This window comes from Falco cherrug, chromosome 6, assembly GCF_023634085.1.
Source record: "Falco cherrug isolate bFalChe1 chromosome 6, bFalChe1.pri, whole genome shotgun sequence".
Taxonomy (NCBI): Eukaryota; Metazoa; Chordata; class Aves; order Falconiformes; family Falconidae; genus Falco; species Falco cherrug.
Window position 1 is genome coordinate 22,275,981 of NC_073702.1, and position 22,985 is coordinate 22,298,965.

A 22,985-nucleotide genomic window follows, 5' to 3' on the forward strand; every position below is an offset into this window, starting at 1 on the left:
CCTGAAAGTTGAGACTACAAATGATGTACAAAGTAATTTCATTTTTTTGACATATTGTCACCAAACATCATGAAGCTAGGCAACCTCAAAGCCAAGAGGTTCAAGTAAGTTCTACAGGACTGTTCTGGTAAAAGTTTTTCTTTCTCCCCTCATGCTCCACTTCCCCATCTGATCTTGCTGACAGGCAAGGATTTGGTCTAATCGTCTGTGAAGCTACTGCACAAAGTTGCAGTAGGATTATTCAACAAGCTGTTCCTCCCAAACTCAGCTATAAGAAGGACCCCTCCATTCTAAGTAATATTCTCCTTTATATACATTCAGAGTCATGCATACAGCAGCTGGTAAATGACAATATAAAAGCCTTAACCTCATTGTCTAAGTAGCCCATTAATGGTTAAAAGGAGTTACAAGATGACATCATTCTTGAAATTGAGACGTAACTACCTGTAAAAATTTTCTGTGGCTGTTTACAAAGAGAGGGGCAAAACCACCTGACAATAACCATCCTGGAGAACATGGGGGGCATTAAATGCTGCAGCTGCACCTCAGATAATTCTGAAGTGTAATATTTATGCCTCCTTACAGCACAACTGTGGGAAAATTCAGGAAGCCAAGGGTGCAATATTAAATAAATACAATGTGAAATAATGCCAAGAGCTAGCACTGAAATCCATGCAAATTAGTCCACTAACAAGGATCACAATCTAGATATATAAAATGTACTAAAAAAATGCAGTATTTAGGCAAAACACAAGATATAAAAATAACTCATTATATGTGAAAGGCTAGCTATCAAGTCAACTCTTGGAATTCATACATCTCTTGAGGGTAGTTAGCAGGCTTTTAGGAGGGATTAACAGGCACAGAAGGAACTTGCAGACTTCAGAGCTTGAGGTTGAGTTTGGAGAGAGGCTTGGATTAAATTACCTATTGGCATATTGTTTCAAAAACACTCATTAAAATTAAAATTGATGTTTTTTTCTGAAGCACTTATTACTGCATTTGACAGGTGGGATACTATGGGCTTGAGAGAAGTAACTTCTACCCTGCAGTAAAACCACTTGTGTTGAGACTATTCCACAGCAACAGGGTAGCTGGTCATTTTTATTGAGAGAAACTTCCTTAATTATGGGATAAAGAACATATGCATGACCAGCTACGACGGGACAGCTGGCACACCACACCAAAACAACCTTTTTACAGATTGTATTGTATGAATATATATATGAATTCATATATATATGAATGCCCACACACATTCATACTTTAAAACACTTTTTGCATTCCTGTATAGAACACTGAACTAGGACAAGTACAAATAACTCATGTTGCAAGGCAGGAGACTGGCTATCACTTTACAGATTGTCTGCTTCCAAGGAAAGAGGTTGTATTACTGTCCATGTTACAGAAGTCTTCATTCACAGAATTCTTTCCTTTGTTTTCAGTAGCCCATTGAAATTCAAATATGGATTTTAATGGGAAAAAAAAAAACCCAACCAAAAAAACCCTGTACAAGTCAATAACTCCCGTCACTTACTTGGCTTAGAGTTAATGATGACATTTTCAGCAGAGTGCTGGGGTGGAAACCTGCAGTTCTCTCCTTGGCCCTCACTGCTGCCATACTCGATGACTTCCACTTGTCCCAGCGGTACACTCCACTTCAATAAATACCTCTGGCCAGTTGTCACAGCGCCACTGCTTTCATAGGAAGAGCTGGAAGATGCACAAATTATTGCTTTGACAAACAACTGTGTTTCAAGTCCCATTTATTATTTTAGCTTCTAAAATTTGCTGTTTATCTGTCTGAGCACCATGCACAACTTGAAACAAATACATGCATCAGGCTGACTGTGACTGATCTCTCCTGGAGTGCAAAGAGCAGCTATGCAGGTGCAGATAATCTCATTTACAAACAGCGTAGGACCGCCAGCACAACAGTCCCTACATTTCTATAACAAAACATAAATGACCATCTTATAAGATCAACCTGCATTTTGATACACAAGCTCTTAGGATGACACTTTGGCTCCATATTTTCCTAATCCTTTTGAAACAGTGCTCAAAAGTAGTAACTACTATGTTGAGAGAAGTACGGATGATGGGACCTTTGAATGACTACCAGCAGCAGGGAGGGCAATGTAACCAGCCAAGGGCGGACAAGCTAACATTTCTGCTGAGCCCCACAGCACAGGATATTCTTTACAGCAGACCTTAGCAACTGCTGTGGCTTCTGAGCTTAATCTCAAGTGAGCTACTGCTGAAGCAAGCGTGTATCACAAGAGGCATATCAGAGGAAAGAGCACACTGAGGAAGCTCACTTGGAATAGCAATGGCATTAATACTCATTTTCCTTTGTTTCTTTCATTCCCTTATTCACATTCAAGCACACATAACAAACATTTATCGTTAAGGACAAAAGAGATGTTAAAGTGGACAAAAAAGGTTTACTTCACAGAAAGCACGACTGAAATAACAAAGTTAAATGCTTGGGAGAAATCAGCAAAATGCAGTTATTGAGAACAGTACCTAAATGCTGATGTTTAGCTAGTCAGCTACTTTTCCCAACACAGTCATACTTTTGTTTCAATGAAGAGGCAAGTATGAACAAAAACCACAAGTGCCACAGCTTAAGTAAATATTTATAAACTCTTGATCTAGTTCAGAAGAAAGAAAACAAGACTGGGCAGGACACAGCACTCATTAGGGATAGCATCCACCCCCTCCAACTACTGCTACTTAAAAGTTAGGTCTCCGGTTCAAGCTGGTTATCTAGACTACGTGTCAAGAAGGACCTTCTTAGGGGCATGTACTCTGTAGAAACGCATGTCTTTTGCCAGCTATAGAAAATGGTTCTGGAACAAATGGTCCCCAGGCTCCTGGGACATCTGACTGTTTCTGTAAATGTTGGACAAAAGGTGGTTAAGTGTGCTGACACATACTTAGCTACATGTACGTGTAAAACTTCTGAAAAAAGTCTACATTTCCAGGGTAAATCTGCAGGCATGCACTGTGAAAACCCCTGCTATAACAGAAGCCTAGCTTAGGTAAGATGCCTAACTTCATATAGCTAAACCAAAGAGAAATAAAGCTTATCCTGCATAAGCCAAACAGGCAAGGGGTACATTCTATAGCAGATGCTTATTTTGCACAAAAACTTCTGGAATGGATACAGGTATCATGTGTGAACTCTGGCAGATTATTTCCTTCAGGCTCTAACTATATTTCACATGACACAGGTAGTTTCTTCTGCAGTAAAAAAAAAAAATAAAAAAAAAAAATCTAAGAGCAGTCCATTAAATCATGGAGGAATCCTAAATCCACACATACAGGTTGCAGGTGGACCCACAGGCATCCAAACACCCCAAGGAAGTCACAAACCTTTTATTTGCTAGTGAATAAAGCTAAAAGTGCATTCACCTATTCTAAAAACTCACTATCACATAAACAAGCAGGTTGGAAAGCAAACCTTAACTGCTAGAGAAAACCAAAATTAAACTTTTTCAGAGCTAGCAAATGCCCATGACACATGCATGCCCAATTACCATCCCAAAGGAAGTTGCTCAGAACCAGTTAATGCCCACAAGAACAACAGTGCTGTGATAACAGGAGCTGTTGACTTAATAAGGAACCCAGAGACTTGGCATATCATGAATTTTTCACATGGAAAATGAAAACAGACTGCACATTGCCACTTCAAGGACAAATACAGAAAATCCAAGATGATGGTATGGAAGAAGATAAAACATGAATGGTTAAAAGTAATTTTCTTGCAAACAACCATAAGAAAATATCCAGGTGTTACTAAGGAACTGAAGAATTTGTAAAGGAAAAGAGTAACAGGATAGTTGACATAAGCTTGTTCATTTTCTGAAGTGCAGTTATTACATGGCACTTCTCACTCACCAGCATGAGACCAAGCATTCATATTATTACAAAAATACGTACCACATTCATACTTCAGTAATAAACTGAGATATCAACTCATATTATGCTTAAGAAAAGATGTTCTTGGAAGATTTTAGTGTTCCATGTTTTCTTTGTCAGAATGTGCCATCACATAAAACAATTTATGATACAAGCAACATTTGAATGTGGGTGTAACCTTGGCATACACAGAGATATAGTAACAGTAATAATTACAGCCATAATTTACAGAAAGCACTATGAAAAGATGTCTTCTTCAAAGCACCTCAGCTTTAATCCTTCAACATTTGGTCTCAGAGATAAAAACCTTTCCCCAGCTGGAAATTTGTTAGTGACTTCCAGGTTTGTTCTGGTTACATGTATTAGCTTTGTGTTTTGTTTTGTTTTTGTAATTTGCAAATGGTGTCAATTTACATATTTGTATGTGTGTAACAGTATGAATTTAAGGAAAAGGAGAAAAAAAATCCTACCTTGGCATACCTGTGCTCTGCTAAATGCTAATATACAGCAATAACTAGACACTACAGATAATTTCTATCTGTAAACTCCAACTGATAAAATTTACTTACGTGCTTACTCTAGAACTTCCAAACATCAGCAGGCAATATAGAGGACTGTAACAAAGCTAGCTATCCATTTATTATGACTATCTTAGAAATCATTAGCCATAGTAAAAGCAATTTAAAAAATATTTCAGAAAGTATCATTTCTTCCAGCTGAAGCTTGAATGGTTATTTTAAAAATATGAATGAATTCTTACCGAATATTTACTGTTGCACACATCAGCACATCATTTAACATGAAAAGTCGTCGTTCTTTGGTTTTGATAATTTCTCCTTTGTCATTGTAAACTGTCTCAACCATATCATCAGTCCGTATGAGGTACCTGTTACCACTGCTGAGCAGCTGGATTTAAGAACAACAAAGCACTGTATATTATACATGGCACATCTAACATCCAGTGCAAAAAACCAGAAGAAAATAGAACAGGTTATCACTTGCCATCCTAGTACAAGTGTTAGCAGGTGGATCTCCCAAGTGAATTAAGCCTCTTTACTAATTTGCTTTTCACATAGAGAAACTAATTTCTGCTGCCACCAACACAGCCTGCAGGGGTTTTTGGTCTTCATATGGAATGTAATTGGTCTGGGAATCTTCCACACTGATAAAGGTCCCCTAGTGGAAAAAAAAAATGATAGCTTCCACAATTTCTGTGGTTCCCTTCCTTCATCCTTTCTTTCACAGCCCATTTAAGTGCTACACCTGGTTCCAGCTGTCACAGAGGGAGGAGGAAGGGTGCTTGTGCCTGCTCTGTCCACCTGGGCTCACAGAGCTAGCTAAGGAGTGCAGCTGGCAGGTTGCCACAGGCTGAGGAAAAGACGGTATGTGCAAGAGATGCATGGCATGTAAATTGCTCCTGCCATTTGCCTTCAAGGGTTGAGGATCAGCACCGCGTGCAAGCATGAACCAATCCTTCACAGGTCAAACACACCTTCATAGCAACCAAGAGAACAAAATGGTCCATAACTTACTCATTTCCTATCCACCCACCTCCTTCACCCTGCCTGGCATTGTTCCAAAACTGTATATGCAAATATTAACCCACAAGGCACACAGGGCCCTATGTGATTTGGGATGACTATCCACACATACATCAATTCATCCTCTCAGTGCATAACATACAAGATTTCACAGTTTATATGGACTGACAAGAGGAAACCTGGACCACCTCTTAAAAAACACATTCTGTGTCTTGAACTCCTTCAAGTATTTGTAGATGATTAGTAGCTGCTTCAAGAAGTAGGATTATGAGAACTAGAAAAGTAAATGTCTGAATCCATCTTCTAATGCACTTAGAATGGAAATGTTGTTGCAGTGTAACAATAAATTCAGTATCCCATTTCTGATAAATAGCATAAAACAGTGTGTTCTGTTTGACTACTATGCTTTTATGCATCACAAAACCCACCATTCCCTGCACCTTCAGCATGTCCCCATCACTCCATCCCAGAATGAGTCCAGAGTATAATCATCTGTAACTTCACGAAAGCAAGAACTGAAGCATTTATGCCTTATCTCATGGGAAAGGAGGAACCGTTTTATGATGCAAGACAAGCATCCATATATCCACAGTACAGGTAGCTACTAACAAACTCAAATGAAGATTGTTCCTTCCTTCCTACTGAACGTCTTCTACAGTTCTTTAAAGACATTTCTATTGCATGATCCAAATGAAATATACTGGGATACATACGCACAAATAAAATATACTGGGATGTTCCTTAAAACAAGGAAGATGTTGGACACATTCAATAGCACATCTTGAAATGCTCCATAGTTGGAAGCACTGCAATATAAGGATGAAGGTAATTACTCAGTTCTAGGATAAATTAAAAGTTTAATTTTCCCATGCAGAAAACATACACAAGAGTTTACTACACAGCATTATTTCCTACACTGCCAGAGAACACCAATACTGCTACATGTTGCCTGATCCAGCGCACAGTGGTTTAACCAAAGAGCTTGTTCAGTCCTGGAAGTAGGTCACATCTCACACCTACCACTAAATTGACCCCATGCTGCCGACCTGCACAGAAAAAAACATAGGTTTCTCTTTGGTGTCCATTTTAGAGATTTCTCAAGGCCCAAAAACTAACTCTTCCATCATACATTCCTACTTTTCTAACCTTGTTCAGATAACGTTCATTCATTGCTTTTGCTATTTGTTTTATTTCACAGCGCTGATCTGCATCCCTTTTCCTTTCATTTAACTTCTCTGCCAGCGTTTCAAGTTCTGTAAGAGCCATCTGTAGAGGTAGTCTGTCAGGATGTCCTTTATTGGTGTTCTTCAACATATCCTGAGGGGAAATGATAAAACAAAACAAACATTAGATTTCATTTCAAAGTCAAGTTCAAAAGATTACAGGATGTAAAGTTATTATTACATTCTTTACCCAAGTACTACTAAAGAATAAGACCAATGAACACCTAAGGAATACTCAGACAGCACATTGCTTACTTTCCTGAATATCTTAATAGTTCTTAAGAAAAGATACTGAATGAGGTCACATACAGCTTATTTACAGGATGAAAGTACAGAGAAGGAACTTGAAAATAAATGTTTAATTTATTAATATTAACCACAATGTGAAAAATGTTACAGTAGAATACATAGGTGTCCATAAACAATGATCTAAAATTAAACTTTTCTGATTTTTACTGTTGTAATAATATTGTATTATCTTTATCACCATTATTATTCCTCACCAAAAAACTGATAGTGTGCTCACCCTGAAGTAGGAGACATTGCTTACTTCATGGGTCACAACAGCTTCTCCAAGTCTTTCCCTTTTGTATGCAATACAGTAGGAACAACTTGAATTATATTTTTTTCTCCTTTTCCACAGCACTTAAAAATTAGTCACTATGGCTTCTTGCTGCAATAAACTCTGTATCTTCTGCTACATCAAAAACTTTCGCCACGGCTTCCTACCCACATGCTCCCCCCCAGCTATCTCTGCTCCTTCTCTCACAGTAATTCCCAGACCCACAGCCCAAAGCCTGTCCTTCCCTGTGGCACCTGCCACACACAGCCAACTCACAGCGCTTACTGGGACAGGCCTGCTATAGTCTGGAAGGAGTTACAAACAGCGTAAGTTGGTCTGGAGCAGGTCTACACTGGGGAACTGTGCTCTTCCTGCAGCTCAAATGCCTGTTGAGATGAGACCCGAGGACTCCCTGCCAAGTCTTCTGTTTCCATGGGAAGGAAAACAAGATGCTGCAGGTCAGAAGGAAGCTGCACCACACTGCCCACTACCTGTGAGCCAAGTAGTCAGGGAGGGAGCACGCTTTTTTTCTACATCCCACATGTATTCTGAACTATCCAAGGCATGAACTACATCCTCTTGTATTTTTCTTAAATGGAAAGTAATGCCACAAAGTTCCTAGTGGTGTTTTGAAGTGCTGTTAGCTAACAAACTGTATGAACAAGTAGCTCTTTTGAACTACAGCTTTACTTACAAGCAAAATCTAAACTAGCAAGTAATCTAGAGTAAATCTAGTTCATTTTTTCCTGTAGTGTATTTACTGCCTGCCCCGCAATCAGAATACAAGATCAGCACATTATGATGCAATGACATTTTTGCTTCTTATTTCCCCATGATCCAATAGCCACTTCCACTGCAGCACACTCCTCCGGCAGAAGACAGCTACCATGCGATCCCACAAGCAAACCACATAAGAATACACCAAAAGCATCCCTTTGGTAAACGTTATTTACCTGCAATAGTAGAATGAACTGTGGAAAGCGCTGGATAGGTTTCATCATTAAACCATACAGTGTAATTCGATCGGGGCTTGACTCTTGGCATTGCTACAAAGCAAGAAAGCCACACTGTTTAGTACTGTGTGCGTATTTCCATCAGTTAACAGAATGAAAGAGAAAACATTCCTTAAAAATTCTTCTACAGAATTTACATTAATTGTAGTAGTGGCACTTTAAAAATTCTATTTACTATGAAGATTCCACTTAAAAATATTAAATCTTTAAATAAAATCACTTTTACAATGATGGCATGTCACTGAACTGAATCTTCCTTAAACAAACACAGCTGGGATAAAGCCTCACTAGCAAGGGAGCACCTCTATGTATATCGATATGGCACATTCATTCTTTTTACATAAGCAGTGCACTGAAAAGTCTGCTTAACTTCAAGCACAAAAAAGGGAATGTGCTTGTTCAAGGTCTTAAATTTGAAAAATTTAAGTGATATGTTGATTTACATTCTGTAATTTACTATTACTGCTCTGTTTCTTGGGGCTAAGAGACTATAAATCTCTAACTAGCTATGTGTTTTTAAGGGGAAATTTAAGGGAAACATCATAATCTTAGTGCTATGCAAACAAAAAGGTAATTTTTTTTTAAAGAAACTAAGGAAAAGAACATTGCTTTATGTTTGGAAAGAAAAGCATACGAATCCGTTGTTTTGATTATCAGGACTGGCAGATAAAGCCAGTCAAATATCACTTGCATGTGCAGAAAAGCCCTATTTGTATAAGACATTTCAACATTTGGAAATAGTGTGGCCAGATTCACAGCTGCCCCAAAATAAGGAGAGTAAAGGAAATACTCAATACTAAAACCAAAGCAAACCCAAACAATACTAAACTGGTGTTGTGCTTAAGTTCATATTTACTGCTACAACTATCAGCTTCATAACAATTTGTTTCATTATTTATCTCCACTAACTTTTTATGCCCAAACAGCAGTAGTAAAGATTCAGTCTTCATTGCTAGTGGGCAAACGAAAAAAAGGAAAGTACAGAAATGTCTTCAGTTTTCAGAGTTCGGCTGTGAGTCCGCAGCTCTGAGCATCACCAGTGCCAGCACCGACCAACAGTGATGAGAGCTGTACATTACACCTCTGCTGGAACAACAAGGCTTTAACAATGTGAGAGGTATGGATGTTTCCACTGGTATGGAATGTTTCCGTGGTATGAAGCAGACTCACTAGAGTCTGATCTTCACGGTGCCTAAAGCTTCCAGAATATAATCCTGTGCAGTGCTGGCCACACTCCAAAAAATTGGTAGTTAATGTTAAGAGCTAAAGGCAAATTACAAATCACCCCCCCACCACCACCCCTCTCTAGGCAACCTAAGAGCCTCGCTGTTCCGTTTCCCTAGGGCATCCAATTTCAGTGTCTGGTGGACCATTGCAACAGGCCTGACAGGGCGACAGCTCCGAGAGGCACAACTCGATCCAGGACTCTTGGGAAATGGGACAAGTAGAGCTTCCAGGCTCTTCAGCAGTGTCACAGACTGCTTAAAAGCATTGCAACAAATTTTGTGTACCCTCTGTGAGGTATCATTCCCTAGGGATTCACAGCACTTCTACTGCATGTACCAAGCTCTCCATGCACATCATCAGAAGCATCATATTCATCAGGGTAGTACGCATTCTGCACAAAAATTTTCAATTTCAACCCCAAATTAGAAACACGATTTTCAAAATACTAGGAAATTGTTGTGGAATGGAAGTCTAGTTACACTACTTTGCACAATAAAGAAGTCAAAAGTAAAATAAATCCCAAATAAGACAAAGCCTCACATGGTGAATGATTATTTGAAGCTCATCTGATATGAAAGAATCTCAATGTTTTGCCAGGTACAGTCATGCAAACACCAGTAATCTGATCTGAACAACAACAAAACTACTCTGTACTTCAAAATAAATCCTAGATCTAACATTGTGTTACTATTTTGAAAATAGAGTAGTGGAAGATGAATTCGCTGGGGATTTTTTGTGCCAAACCCATAAAACGTAAAACCAAAGTCCATAAAAAGTCACACAATATACAGCAATCAAATTTACTCCTAACTTACAACTTATACTAACTTATTTATATCATATGCCCAGCTGTTCGAGGATTGAACAAACTCACCTTTAAGAAGTCTAAAAAGGCAGGTTTGGTGGCACATGTTTTCTTGAGAATCCCTACTGCTGTACTGAAGTTGTTTACATATTCGCTGTACGCATCCAATACCATCGATTTAGAAAACTGTAAAGATGAAAGGGTAAACCTTAACTATAAATAGAAAAGATATCTGAAAGCATAACTATCTAGACCTCTGACTGTTGAGGACTCTCCTTGCTCGGAGCCAAGGGCTTTGGCTTGGCCTAGTGCTGAATCTACAGAAATCCTGGTGATGTCCAAAATAATCTTTCTGTAAAAGACAGGTTGGAAACCTAAAGATGTAATGGCTGTGAATTACAAAATGTAAATTTAGAGAAATCGATTTATCTTGGCCACAACACTAGGGTAAAGCCCTGACGACTATGGGCAATCGAAGGGCATCCACTGAGATTCAAAGCAGGTACTGGGATCCCCTCACCATAGGATCATAGAATCATTTAGGCTGGAAGAGATCTTTAAGATCACAGAGTAAAGCTATTAACCCAACACCATCAAGCCCACCACTAAACCATGTCCCTAAGTGCCACATCTATATTTTTTTTAAATACTTCCAGGATGGTGACTCCACCGCTTCCCTGTGCAGCCTGTTCCAATGATTGACCCCCTTTTAAGTGAAAAAATTATTCCCAAATATCAAATCTAAACCTCCCCTGGTACAACTTGAGGCCATTTCTTTCATCCTATTGCTTGTTACTTCGGAAAAGAGGCTGACACCCACCTCACCAGAACCTTCTTTCACCTCATTGCTGCCTATCTTCCAGATTTGCTGAACCAGCAAAGTCCAAGGGCATTCATGCCCCATCTTCAGCTGGTAGGGGTTTACCAAGAACACAGATTGTGTGGTCTGCAAACAGCTATGTGAAGGGTAAGACAGTTGCCCTCTTAGTAATTTTATCCCTCTCTTCTGCAGAGCTGGTCTCATTAACACTACATAACTAACTTCAATCAAAACAAGACAGGTTTGCTTTAAACAGCAAATCTTTAGTAACCGTTCCATTTTGACTGAAATGGGGTCAAAGTACTCAAAGACACAGGTCCCAGCGCTCTTACAGCAGGCCTGAAAAGGTGGTGATTTCTAGCAGCTGGGTGGCAACAGAAAAAAGCACTAAAAGCAGCAGGTAGGCAGCCTTTTCCATCCACACATTTGTGGTGGGAACTATGCCTTTCTATCAACCAAGGTCACTTCTTGTTTTCTCCAATTTAAAGCAGTGGCTAGTTCAGTCCTTTGCTGGGTGAATTCCACTAAGGGTGGTATAGTGTTTTACAAATACTCTTTGCCTGTGCACTAGGCTCAGTTAAAACCCAGGAATTCAGGACATCACCTACTGTGTTTTCTTCTACTCCCAGCAGACATAACGACTACCTGCCTTTTGAGAGACACTGAGCCTCAGTCTCTCCTTAATTTTGGTGGGTTTGTGAATTTCTATCTTCTCAGAAAAAGGAACTGTTTATTTAGATGTCTGAAAACTTGATCAAAGCCTGAAAATTTTGCCCACAATCCTTTCATATCTGCCAACCAGTCCAAAGATGTGTTGGTGTCAGTTTCCTTACCAAGATGGTACATATGCACTCTGACAGTTGCCACAGGCATTGGAGAATATGGGAATAAAGCGGCCAAGTTAGACAGAAAGATATGGAAATGGAATAACAAGCCTAAAATGGAAACAGATTATCTGTTTAGATGCATTTGCTTACTGAAGCAACAAAGACATCACCAATCATTTCAACAGAGTCCCACTCAGATACACGGCTCGCCAGCGCAATCTGAAACATTGAATGGCACTGAAGAATTTCCTTAATACGATAAAAGACCATTTTAAGTTTTCTTTCGCTCAATAATTTTGGCTCCATATCTGAAAGGGGCTTCTCATATTGCTGTGGGGAAAAAAAAAGCATAAATAGATTTAAACAAACAAACAAAAAAGCATCTTCTACAAACAGAAAAAGAACAATGTATGTAACAATATATACACACAAAATCTCTAAACATTTGACATGAAGCAGAAATGTAGCTTCTGTAGCAAAATCTATGTCAGTCATACTACAGATTCTTTAAAAATTCGATTATTTTTCAAATTTCAAAATAACAAAATACAAAAGATATTAGGGTACCTCCAGGATTCTTTTGAGAGCATCCACGTAATTCTTCTCACTGTCAACTACAGAGCCCAAAATATACCTTCTCACAACCTGTTGAAGAAACAAAGTTTTGTCTAAAGCTCTAATCAGGTTAACACGTTCATCATAGCTGGGAATGCTGATGATAAAATTCTCATGTTAATAAAACACAAGAAACACAAAGCAATTTCAATGTTGGAACTGCAATAAAATAATACCATACCTTTTCAAAAGTAATTTACTATTACTTTTCATGTTTTAAAGATCACAACAGTTATTGTAGCTGTATCAATAATCACTGCTGACTTGCATTTCCAAGCTTTACTTTTGAAACTAACCTTTTCATTTTAGATGTATATATTTAGGCATTAATATGAATAATAATAGGTATAAAAAGATGTTGGCTAGTTTGGTGAATTACTGCAACAAATCAGGTAACCAGTTTTCAAAATCAGCTTTCAAGATTCATTTTCTATATTTTAATATATTTTATAAATTTATTCAGAGCAACCTGAAGGACAAACAAGAAAACTTTAATTGCCTTTTTAAGGTAAGGCCATAAACTGTACCACTAAGAAAGTACCTAACTAAGTCAACATTCTTTTTTGAGCCTTACCATGCCTAAGTGAAAACCCCACCTAATCTATATTTAGACCTATTGAGAGAGTTGTAAGAGCTTCAGGAAATGCTACCGTATTTTCGTGTTTACGAACTTCAGGTTATTTATCACACCTCCTTCTCTACCTCTTGCTTCTGTAATTCAGCTGAAATGTACTTTGTGTGCATGTGTAGGTGACATGAGAGAAAGGACTGAGGAATCTGTCTGGCTTAAGATTTGAACTTCTTACTGTTATTGATTAGATGTTTTGCTGGTTTTAAGGATTTGTTTTCATCCAAATCCATTTCCTAATCCATCTTATCCCAGGGCTTTCAAAAGTGTGACTGTGAGGGAGATGATAGCATAAGGGCAGGATCAAACCACTTGCCACAGCTACTTGGGAAGGCAAAACTGCTTCTTTTGCTATTTTAAGCTATTCTAAATGACCATGAAACTCACTTTTCAGACTTGCTTCTCTCTGCTCCTGATCCCTAGAGCCTCCTGCCTCCTCTGCCACGGCTGTCTTTAACTCTCCACACTTGTATTTTGCATTATTAAATTAGGTGCAGGTTATCTGAGGATTTTCTTTCAAGTACTGGAATTTCAAAGGAAGACTTCAAAATTATCTGAGGCCTTGCTTAAGGATATACATGGTAGAATTAGTTGTCTCTAATTTGTGTTTAGAGTGGATTTAGCAGTGTCTTATTTGGTACAATATATCAGCTGCTCTGATGTAAAGGACATTAACTCTACTTTTAGTCACAGTTCATTCTTCTGAAAAGAATAAATGTCTGTAGAAAATGTTTTGTTCAGGCTCTAGAATACACAAATATATACTTAATAGTGCCTACAGGTTATTACAATAGATACGCACAACTTACAAGAGGCTCTCGTGCAAGTCTTACATTCATATTCCTGTTTTCGCTAGTAACAGTAGCATACAACGATCTCGTTAAGAATTCAGAAGCAAAAGCTATCTTGACTGAGACCCCACCCGGGACATCGCGTTTACCAGGCACCAGCTTTTAAACAAAAGCTACCGTGCCACCTGCTGTCTAAAACACGCACAGTCATGAAGTCAGCTTGATGGTACAGCAGCCCGGCTTCGAAGGGCCTTCTGGCCCTCACCCTCCCCAGCTGGGATGCCTAAGGCTGCTGTGCAGGCTGCTGGCCCCCAGTCTGTGCCGTGGCACAGGGTTACTCCACCCCAGAGCCAGGACTCGTGTTGGCCTCGGTTGAGATATTCAAGATTTTCCACCAACCTCACCCCACCAAAGCCACGCTGACCAAGCAGCCCCATCCTCCCACACATGGCCTGCTGCACCCCTCCAACTTGGTATCACAGCTGGTATCCAGATTGTTAGTAAAGGCGTTAAACGCCATGGGCCTTGTATCCCCTCCTGAGGGAAGCCACTAACATGAGCCACCTGCTGGACTTTGCACCATGGACTACCACCTTCTGAGCACGGTGCCCTCGCCTGTTTTCTACCCACTTCTAGTCCACCCATACAAATTATATCTCGCCTATATGGCTACAAGGGTACTTTGGGAGGCTGCTGAAAGCCTGGCTAAAGTAATGGTAAATGACATCCTCAGTTCTCCTCTGTCCACAAACCAGTCATCTCAAAGGGACTCAAGCTGGTCAGGCACAAAAGGACACTGGTCAATCTATTGCGGACTGTTGCCAATCACACTCCAGTCCTAAACCCAGAAATAGCTCCCAGGAGCATTTGCTCCATCACCTTTGCAGGGACCAAGATGAGGCCAGCCTGGATCCTCCTTCTTGCGGGTGACAGTATGACATTTACTTTTTTCCAGTCTTCTGATCACTGTGATCTTTAACAACGCAAAAAGTCCCTACACTCAGCACCCTTAAATCCACCCCATCTGGTCCCAGGGATACCTATATGTCCAGCTGGCCCTCAGTACCCCTTAACTGTTAGGTAATGCTTCACTCCAGCAGGACCTGCCTCTAGGCTCAGGGGCTTCAGAGGCCTGAGGACAAACCTCACCAGTAAAAGCTGAAGCAAAGGTGGCACTGAATACGTCAGTCTTTTCAGTGCCCTTTGTCACTAGGTCCCTGCCCCATCAAGCAGCAGACCCGTATGTTTTCACAGCCTTCCTTTTGCTGCCCAAAAACCCCCAGTGAAACTCTCAAACTCCTATTTGGAAAGAAAGAAAACACAGACTGATGCTGAGATCTTACATTATCATAAGATCTTACAGTAACATAACATGGTTTGGTAGTTGCATTGTTACAAGATTAGCACTTCCCTGTGCTAAACACATCAGAAAAATAAACCTCACCAAGCAAACCAAAACACTTAATCCACTCTCCTCAACTCCCCTTTGTTTTGTTTTGGTTTTTTGTTCATTTTCTGAAGGTATTGTCCAGCTCATGACTTGACACAGTAAGAAGCGAAAAATTCTCATATGGTTACTACTTGTCATAACAATACAGCAACATGATTTCACAGGATTTAATTTCAGCCAAAAATTTCTAACTTATTATGATTTCAGTGATTTTTGACATGGTTTCCACAGTGACTACAGAGTTTGAGGTGCAGAACAGCAAAATATACTCTTCTATAGACTTGACTTTATTGGGGACAAGCTGGGGTTTTGCTGGCTTTTTGGTTGTGTTTGTTGTTTGGGGTTTTTTTAATCAGGAGAGACCTTAAGATTCAGACAGCATACAGGATATTCTCTACATTTAAAATAGAAATCCCAGAGCACCTGGAGCAATGTCTTCTGACTCACTAAAAATGCTTAAACTCTTCTTTTCACTCAGAACAATCACATTTAGTGTAAGTATTCAGGTAGTGAAACAATATAATTTTAAAGGTAATATTATAATGCAAACCAGCCTTTGGCATCTCTGGCTGAAATCAGGACTGATGCAACTATATGCATATATCAATTTTCAAAAAACTACTTATTCAGTTCTGAATTCGATGTCCACTTAATTTATGTTAACCACCAATATGTTTGAAAAGCAAGGCACCTGCAAGCCATTGATGTAGAGCAGAAAGGGAGGAAAAAGAGGCACAAGACCATATTTCCAAAAGCCTACTACCTGCTGCTGTGATAATCCTTCAGGCATAGGAGTCATAATTGCTTCTGTGTGCATACAGTCCACATCAATAAATAAATTTAGCTCCTCCTCTTCCAGACATGATGATCTATGATCTACAAATAATTGAATAACCAAAATGTCAACTTTTACAACATGTAGCTTGAAAGAAAGAAAAAAACCCCCCAAAAAACCCACAAAGATCCTATCATCCAAGCACAGTAATTACACAGCAGTCTTATTTTCACTTACCAAACAAAAGAAATTTCCCAGCACTTCTGTTATCACCTGTGAAATCACACATACCACCACCAATAGGCGCTCCAATACAGAACATCTCTCAAACATACCTCAAAATCCCCAAATCCACACAGCAGGAGATAACTTATGCATCTCGTGCTTGATCTCTAATGCCTCTCTGCAGCCAGGAGAACAGGGCTGCCCAGAGTGCAGGACATGACAACTAGGGTTAAAACACTGCAGCTCCAGGGCCAGCAGTTTCAAAATAAATGACCTTTGGGAAGAAATTAAACATACCCATAATACGATCCAGCCTGAAAAAATCCATATACTCTTCCATAAGCGAACTAAGTAAGTTGTGAAATGTACCGAAATGTTGACTTTCATCACAAATGAGAGTATGGGATTCTGCATTGCTCCCTAGGCACCAATTTTCTGCAAAAAGCACCACCAAAGTGTAGTGATAGGTGGCAGTATGCAGCCGGCCAAACAAGGAGACGTGAGCAAAGGAGAGATAACAGTATGAGAAACTGTGTCTTAGAAGAAAAAGGGAAGTAAAAGAAGCAGATCTGTTGGCTGGGAGGAATTAATTACTTTATTCGACAAATTTGTCACTAGCTCCCTGCTGATTTGGTAAGTAGCTAAAGGATTAAACTGTCCACAGATATGCTGTGTCTCCTACCTAACCTCTAGAAATGGAAGGAGGAATGCCAGGTTCACTGCAACACTGTGCAAGTAGCTTTCTATTTTCTTAGGTATTTATTAGGTAAATTCAGAAGCAGCTGGGGGCCATGACAGGGATGTAGGATGTGTCCTGGACATTAGAGATAGGGTGCAGCTTTATGTTAGCTCACTCACTAAAAATGTCTCGCTCCATTCTTGTGGTTTTAGCTTCCTAAAACTGTAGTTTTATAAGCTCTGATGTTAAAACCATTCAACTAGTAGGGCAGAAACTTGAGCAGACATACTATCTTTCAGACTTATCCTGAAGAAGAAATGAGTTTGTATTCAGTTACTGCTCCCTGCCTCTTGCAAAAATTAACTGTGGACTGCTGCTGGTGAGGCTCATGACACAGGGTTGGCATGTGTTCTTAACTAAAGAAAGAACACTAATACTTTTAGGTTTTTGATTTTACACCACTTTTTTTCCCCAATTCAATCTCAGCTTTCAACAAAAATCCACAAAGTGTAATAAAGCAGAAGTTTCTTCCCCTACTTCCACTCTGAAGTACAGAAAGCGTTTGTTATCCCTTGGCCACCACAAATTTTTTGAATAGTCAACTTTCACTCCACTGAGAACCATGTCATAACAGCAGACTTTCCTGACATGCAGGAGTTACTCAACGGAGGGAACTGGACAGACCTAGTAACTTAAAATAATTTCCATACTTCCATATAGCAAATACTAGATAGGATCTATGACACTGTTTGGTGGGATTTGTTGTTGTTAAGTGGACCTTCCTCTGTGGTCCTCAGGCTTCTCAAGTCACTCAGGTTCTTCCCCCAAACCTAAAACTACTCAGGATCCATTGACCATACTGTCATCTGAACTGAGTAGTATATCATACTTTATAGATATAAAGCTGATTTAATGCATTCAGTACTCAGTTCCCAGTACAAAAACCCGCTAGTCCATTCACTTCCTGTCTCAGAAACAATGAGACAGAGTAATACACACAGTAGAACTGGCACATACCTTGAGAAATAAAAGATTTTGTTCTAATGAAAGAACGACCCTTTTTCACAGCTGCTTTTGTCTTTTCGAGTCCATCTTTGGTACCTTCTCTAGCAGCTCTCATAAGCTTTTGCATCTGTAAAATAAATAATACAGTCTACATGTTCAGTGCATAATAGGTACATATTTGACCATACCATACAGAATGCTTTTGATAAAAATATCTTTAAAAAGAACACTGTCAAGTAGTTTAGGCTATAAATATAGCCCAAAGTCAAGGGAATATATAGTAAGTACACAGATCCATCAAAGCTCAGATGCGAGCACCTGTACTCTTTCTTGATAAAAATCAGGCCTGGAGAAAAGGACTTACTTCATGACAATATCATATGCAAACCTAAATAGCAAAATGCTTAAGAACCCTTCTGCATCAAATATCTGATCTCAAAGTAGTGTCAGATGCTCAGCTTTACATTATATAACAAATACTACAAACAGGTCATTGATAGTCAGGGTTCTTGCCCATCTTCCAATGTCCCACTAATTTTGCCACAGTATTTCTGACCTAAGGAAATCCCCTAGAATCAGTTCTATATTAACTATATTGTTAAATAAACACTGTTTTTCAGAAAATATTACAATAATTTCATTAATTGAAGAAATAAGTGGATTGAATTAAGAATTGCATAATCTTACAGTACACTACTACAGCAAAAAGAAATGCATGCAAAAAAATAAAAATGAAGTGTTGTTTTGCTAGGAAATGTTTATTAAAAACTGCTCTGTACTTTTCCTTTCCCAAAACATCACCATGGCAAAAATTCCCCACCTACAGTCAGAGCTGTGCTGACATCATCAGTGACATCAGAACACAAACAAAGCTGTCTTGCTGCAATCAGGCAATTTCTTGGTGTGAGCCAAAGCTTTTAGCAAACCCCCAGCCTTTTCATACTGGCTCCATTCAGAATGGAGAGCAGGGAGATTCTGAGTCCCGCAGTTTGATGCTGTGTGACTGGAGAGCCAGGGTCAGGCTAGCCCTGTGGAGCTCGCCTGGGTCTCAAACAGGTGCCGGGGCCAGATGCCTGGCTCACACTCTGGGTAAGGGCACCAGTCAGCAGTGAAGAACAATGCCCTGTCTCATCTTCTGAAATGATTACCATTAAAAATAAGCATGAGAAAGGTTTTTGACAAAGTAATTTTAAGACAAACTGCACAGTAATAATCCAGCACATTTAGAATTCATTTCATACAAATTATTGTCTGCTTTTTCAAGTTATTTTTCAAAGAAAAAGACAACATTGTCTGTGTTGGAAAAGCAATATTTAAATGTAGCTAGTTACAAAAATCAACTACACTACCTTCAGCTCATGTTTTTGCTTTAGTTGCTGAATCTCTACTGCTCCCACAGTGTTTGCCATCAAATCTTTCATCTTTTTTTCATAATGCTCCTTTAAACGCGTTAGGTCATGAGAAAGCTACAGTGTATAAAAAGACATAATCTTTTCAAAAAGCCTGTAGTGCAGACTTCATGCTAAAGTACTCACGTATATCATGCATGCTGCCCCATCTGCCTACTGATACACAGACAACTGAAGGAAAATTATCATTTAAGGAAGCTCCAACCTGACAACTAGACCATCACTCCTGTGCATCGCTGAACTTTCTGAAATTCAGCTAGGTGACTTTCTGCTACACCAGCAACTACGTAAAGAGAGGGGCAAAGCTGCTTAGGCTAAGCTAACTGTGTATTAACTACATTGTGCATATCTCTTATAAACCATATGGAAACAATGCATCAGCTTTAACCACAAGCATCATTCATTGCAGCACAAACCCTAGTGAGTGTATTTCTGACTATCCTTCAAAACAGAGAATCGGAAGAATTCTGAAATTCTGAAGAACCTGTGGAGGTTACTGGCACCTGAAAAGATGGAGACTGACAGTGGCAGCAAGTCAGGTAAGGAGACACTAACAGGGGAGGATGCAGTGTCTTGTAATTTCCACGTGCATCTGTCATAGCCTTATTGTATGGCTATGGGCATAACCATCTTGTACATAAATATATCCATTTGCAAGGTAAGGAAACTATCACAGAGAAATGCTTTGGGATACTAATGAACATTTGTTAAACATTTTGAGCAAGCCAGATGAAACAGTTTAAATGTAACCAGAAAAAAAAAAAAAAAAAAGAAGAAGAAAATGTTTGGTGCACCCTACAATAGAAGTCCAATGCAAAACCCCTTAGCTGGATGTCAACAGTTATTTGGCAAGAGATAAAAGCATCAGAAAAGAGAAGGCCTACTGAGTTAAAAACAAAGGGACAGGTCCAGGATTTAGCTCCACTAGGCTGGGTCAGGATGTGATTACTTCCAACATGATGTTTCTGGCATTACAACAGTATAATTAAGAACAGCATCTGGTTCGTAGACTAGAAATATTTAATACCACAAACCCCTTCAATCTTAAACAAACAATAATAATAATAATCAAGAGTCATAATGAAAAAGTGACTTCGTGGAAAGTCATACCAGCACTTAAAATTAAAAAACCCACCTCAAACCTTCCCATGCTTTTCTATGCGCACTAAAAATAATAAGCCAAGCAAGTCCCTCACAGTCTCTGAAAGGCTATATATGTTATTATAGCATCCACCACAAGACCTGAGAAGGGAGAATTAGTGCAAGGAATGGGGACAGAAAAAGGTATAAAGTTGAGTGGTTTCTGCATGTGTTGGAGCGCCAGTGCAGGGAGGGTTGGGATTTTTTTGTATTGTTTGGTTAGGGTATGGGGTTTTTGTTTGGTTGGGTTTTTTATTTCAGCAATCCTAAAGTTTCTGTCTTTCTTCGTTCTCTGCCAAACACCTTCTCTAGTTCCCCAACTTTTCCACCTCCCAGTAACCCATCCAGGTGCAGCAGCCTCTCCATTCACCAGATAATGTGTCCCTGGGCTCCTCACCCCCATGCTCATAAGGCAGTCCTCAAAACCTTTTGTCACAAGCCTGGAAAAGCCAGCTTCAGGGTAGTGCCCCAGAGCACACCGCTCTTGTCCCACCACTCCTCGGTCTCTTGCTCAGACACTTTGTGCCTGATCCTGGCACCATCCCTCTGAACCCACTGCCAACAATTTCCTGTGACAGATCAAAGTATACTTATAAGCACTTAAAAATGGAAACCTTGTTTTGTGCACATGTGTAAATGGATTCCTATGACTACAGCCAAATCTGAAGCTACAGAAAAGAGGAAAAGATATTAAAAAAGAAAAAAAAACCAAACCCAAAAACACAAAACCCAGCAACCATGTTAAGACTCACATGCAACGTCATCTCCGAGTCTCTTCCAAAGTTATTTTAAAAAAAAAAGAGAAAAAAACCACCCAACCAAAAAAACACCCTCAAGAAATAAACAGCTGCAATAGCTTAAACTTGTTCTAGCCAGGACAAAACCAGAGGATAAGCACTCAGCTTACAAAGTGCTGATTTGGGTACGCTCAGGTCTTGCAATTAATTGCTCACTTCCCAGTTTCCAAAGGGCGGATGTGGGGGGAGAGCAAATAATGTATACTGGAGGGAAACACAGTGAGGCTTTTATTCCTATCAGGGTAAGAAACCTGCAAAATGAAAGTAAGGGTCCCATGGAAGAACACCCTGGCCACTACCCCTACATTCTCCAGCCATGGGGTGCTGGAGCAGCCAACAGAACGCAGCTGTGAAGTGGCTTTTGGGCATCTATCCCTAGCCAGGACACACCAGTCATGAGGATTTTGCAGTGCTCTGGGCACTGAGCCCAGCCCTCCCTGTCCCCCACTGTGCCCTGCACCCCCATCCTCCAAAGCACTCAGAGCAGGGAACTGGCAGTGGGAGGCTGCCCAGGTCCCAGGCAAGACTTCCCTCTCACAGAAGAGGCACGAGTGCAGAAGGAGAGAAGGCAAAGCAGCAAGAGCATGGGAGTCTGGGGCTCCTCCCGATCTGCAATCAGACAGATGCAGCACGGACAGGCACCCATGCCATCAGTGTCTTCCTCCCTCCTGCAGCACAGATGCAGCCAAAGATACTACACTAGAGGCATGTCACAGATGGATCACTTTAATCATGCCACCTCTCTTCTTAATAAATGTACGGGCTTCTCTTTGATCACAAAAAGCTTTCACTCTGGGGGGTGGGGTGGGTGGTGGGGGGGGGGGGTCTTAAGCTCAGTCACCTTCTAATAGTCAAAGTAATACAGATCTGAGACAGAAAGGTAGGGAACACTGGTGAAAATTTTGTGACTTTTGAGCACCTAAAGCATCCCAAAACTTCAAGTCCTGTCAGGCTTACCCCTATTTGTGCTTCACATTATTTTCCACACTCATTTATCACTTACACTATCCAGCAGCTGCAAAAGAAGAAAAGGTGAGGAACTGCACACAAGCAAAAATAATCTCATTTTTAATCTCACTTTTATCCAATTTCAGGTTTTTTTCCTTTTTCTAAGGAGCTTCTGTTTAATAGTTTCATCTTTTCTTTTCCCTGTTACATTTCGCTGCAGACTGTCACTCCCACACTGATTCATGTCTCCTTTAAAAAGATGCTGTTGGCATTTGAAACTGGATTGAGAAGGGAAATACAGGTGAAAAAGGCAAGTGCTGGAAATCAGAATAACATCAATGGCTGAGCAGCGCTGTGGGATACATACATGTCTCTTGTGGTTGCCTCGCAAAAAGGAGCTGGGAATTCCATTTTTACCCTCAGAATCACTCTGTTCTTCATAGCTTTCAAACTCACTTGAACTCCACCCATACTCCAGCGAGCTGTTTCCACCATCATCACCATTTTCAACATCATCATAAATCATTTCCTCTGCAAGAATTAAACAAAAATTAAAAAGCTACACTGAAATTTGTTTGTTT

The 22,985-nt window shown here is 39.9% G+C and overlaps 1 protein-coding gene across 4 annotated transcripts in view; it reads right to left on the reverse strand.

Annotated features, from left to right (window-relative positions):
• ARHGEF10 (Rho guanine nucleotide exchange factor 10) overlaps positions 1 to 22,985 on the reverse strand; it is a 117,124-nt gene that overhangs the window by 57,278 nt on the left and 36,861 nt on the right. For 3 of the 4 annotated variants that reach the window (XM_055714307.1, XM_055714305.1, XM_055714306.1), the window contains exons 8-18: positions 22,772 to 22,935; positions 19,460 to 19,576; positions 18,123 to 18,237; positions 16,190 to 16,302; positions 12,510 to 12,587; positions 12,093 to 12,272; positions 10,365 to 10,481; positions 8,204 to 8,296; positions 6,612 to 6,782; positions 4,685 to 4,830; positions 1,538 to 1,713 (exon numbers count right to left, since the gene is read on the reverse strand). In XM_055714307.1, coding sequence (XP_055570282.1) covers positions 1,538 to 1,713; positions 4,685 to 4,830; positions 6,612 to 6,782; positions 8,204 to 8,296; positions 10,365 to 10,481; positions 12,093 to 12,272; positions 12,510 to 12,587; positions 16,190 to 16,302; positions 18,123 to 18,237; positions 19,460 to 19,576; positions 22,772 to 22,935 — 1,470 coding nt within the window. The remainder of the gene's footprint in view (positions 1 to 1,537; positions 1,714 to 4,684; positions 4,831 to 6,611; positions 6,783 to 8,203; positions 8,297 to 10,364; positions 10,482 to 12,092; positions 12,273 to 12,509; positions 12,588 to 16,189; positions 16,303 to 18,122; positions 18,238 to 19,459; positions 19,577 to 22,771; positions 22,936 to 22,985) is intronic. The other variant, XM_055714309.1, reaches the window with a different exon arrangement.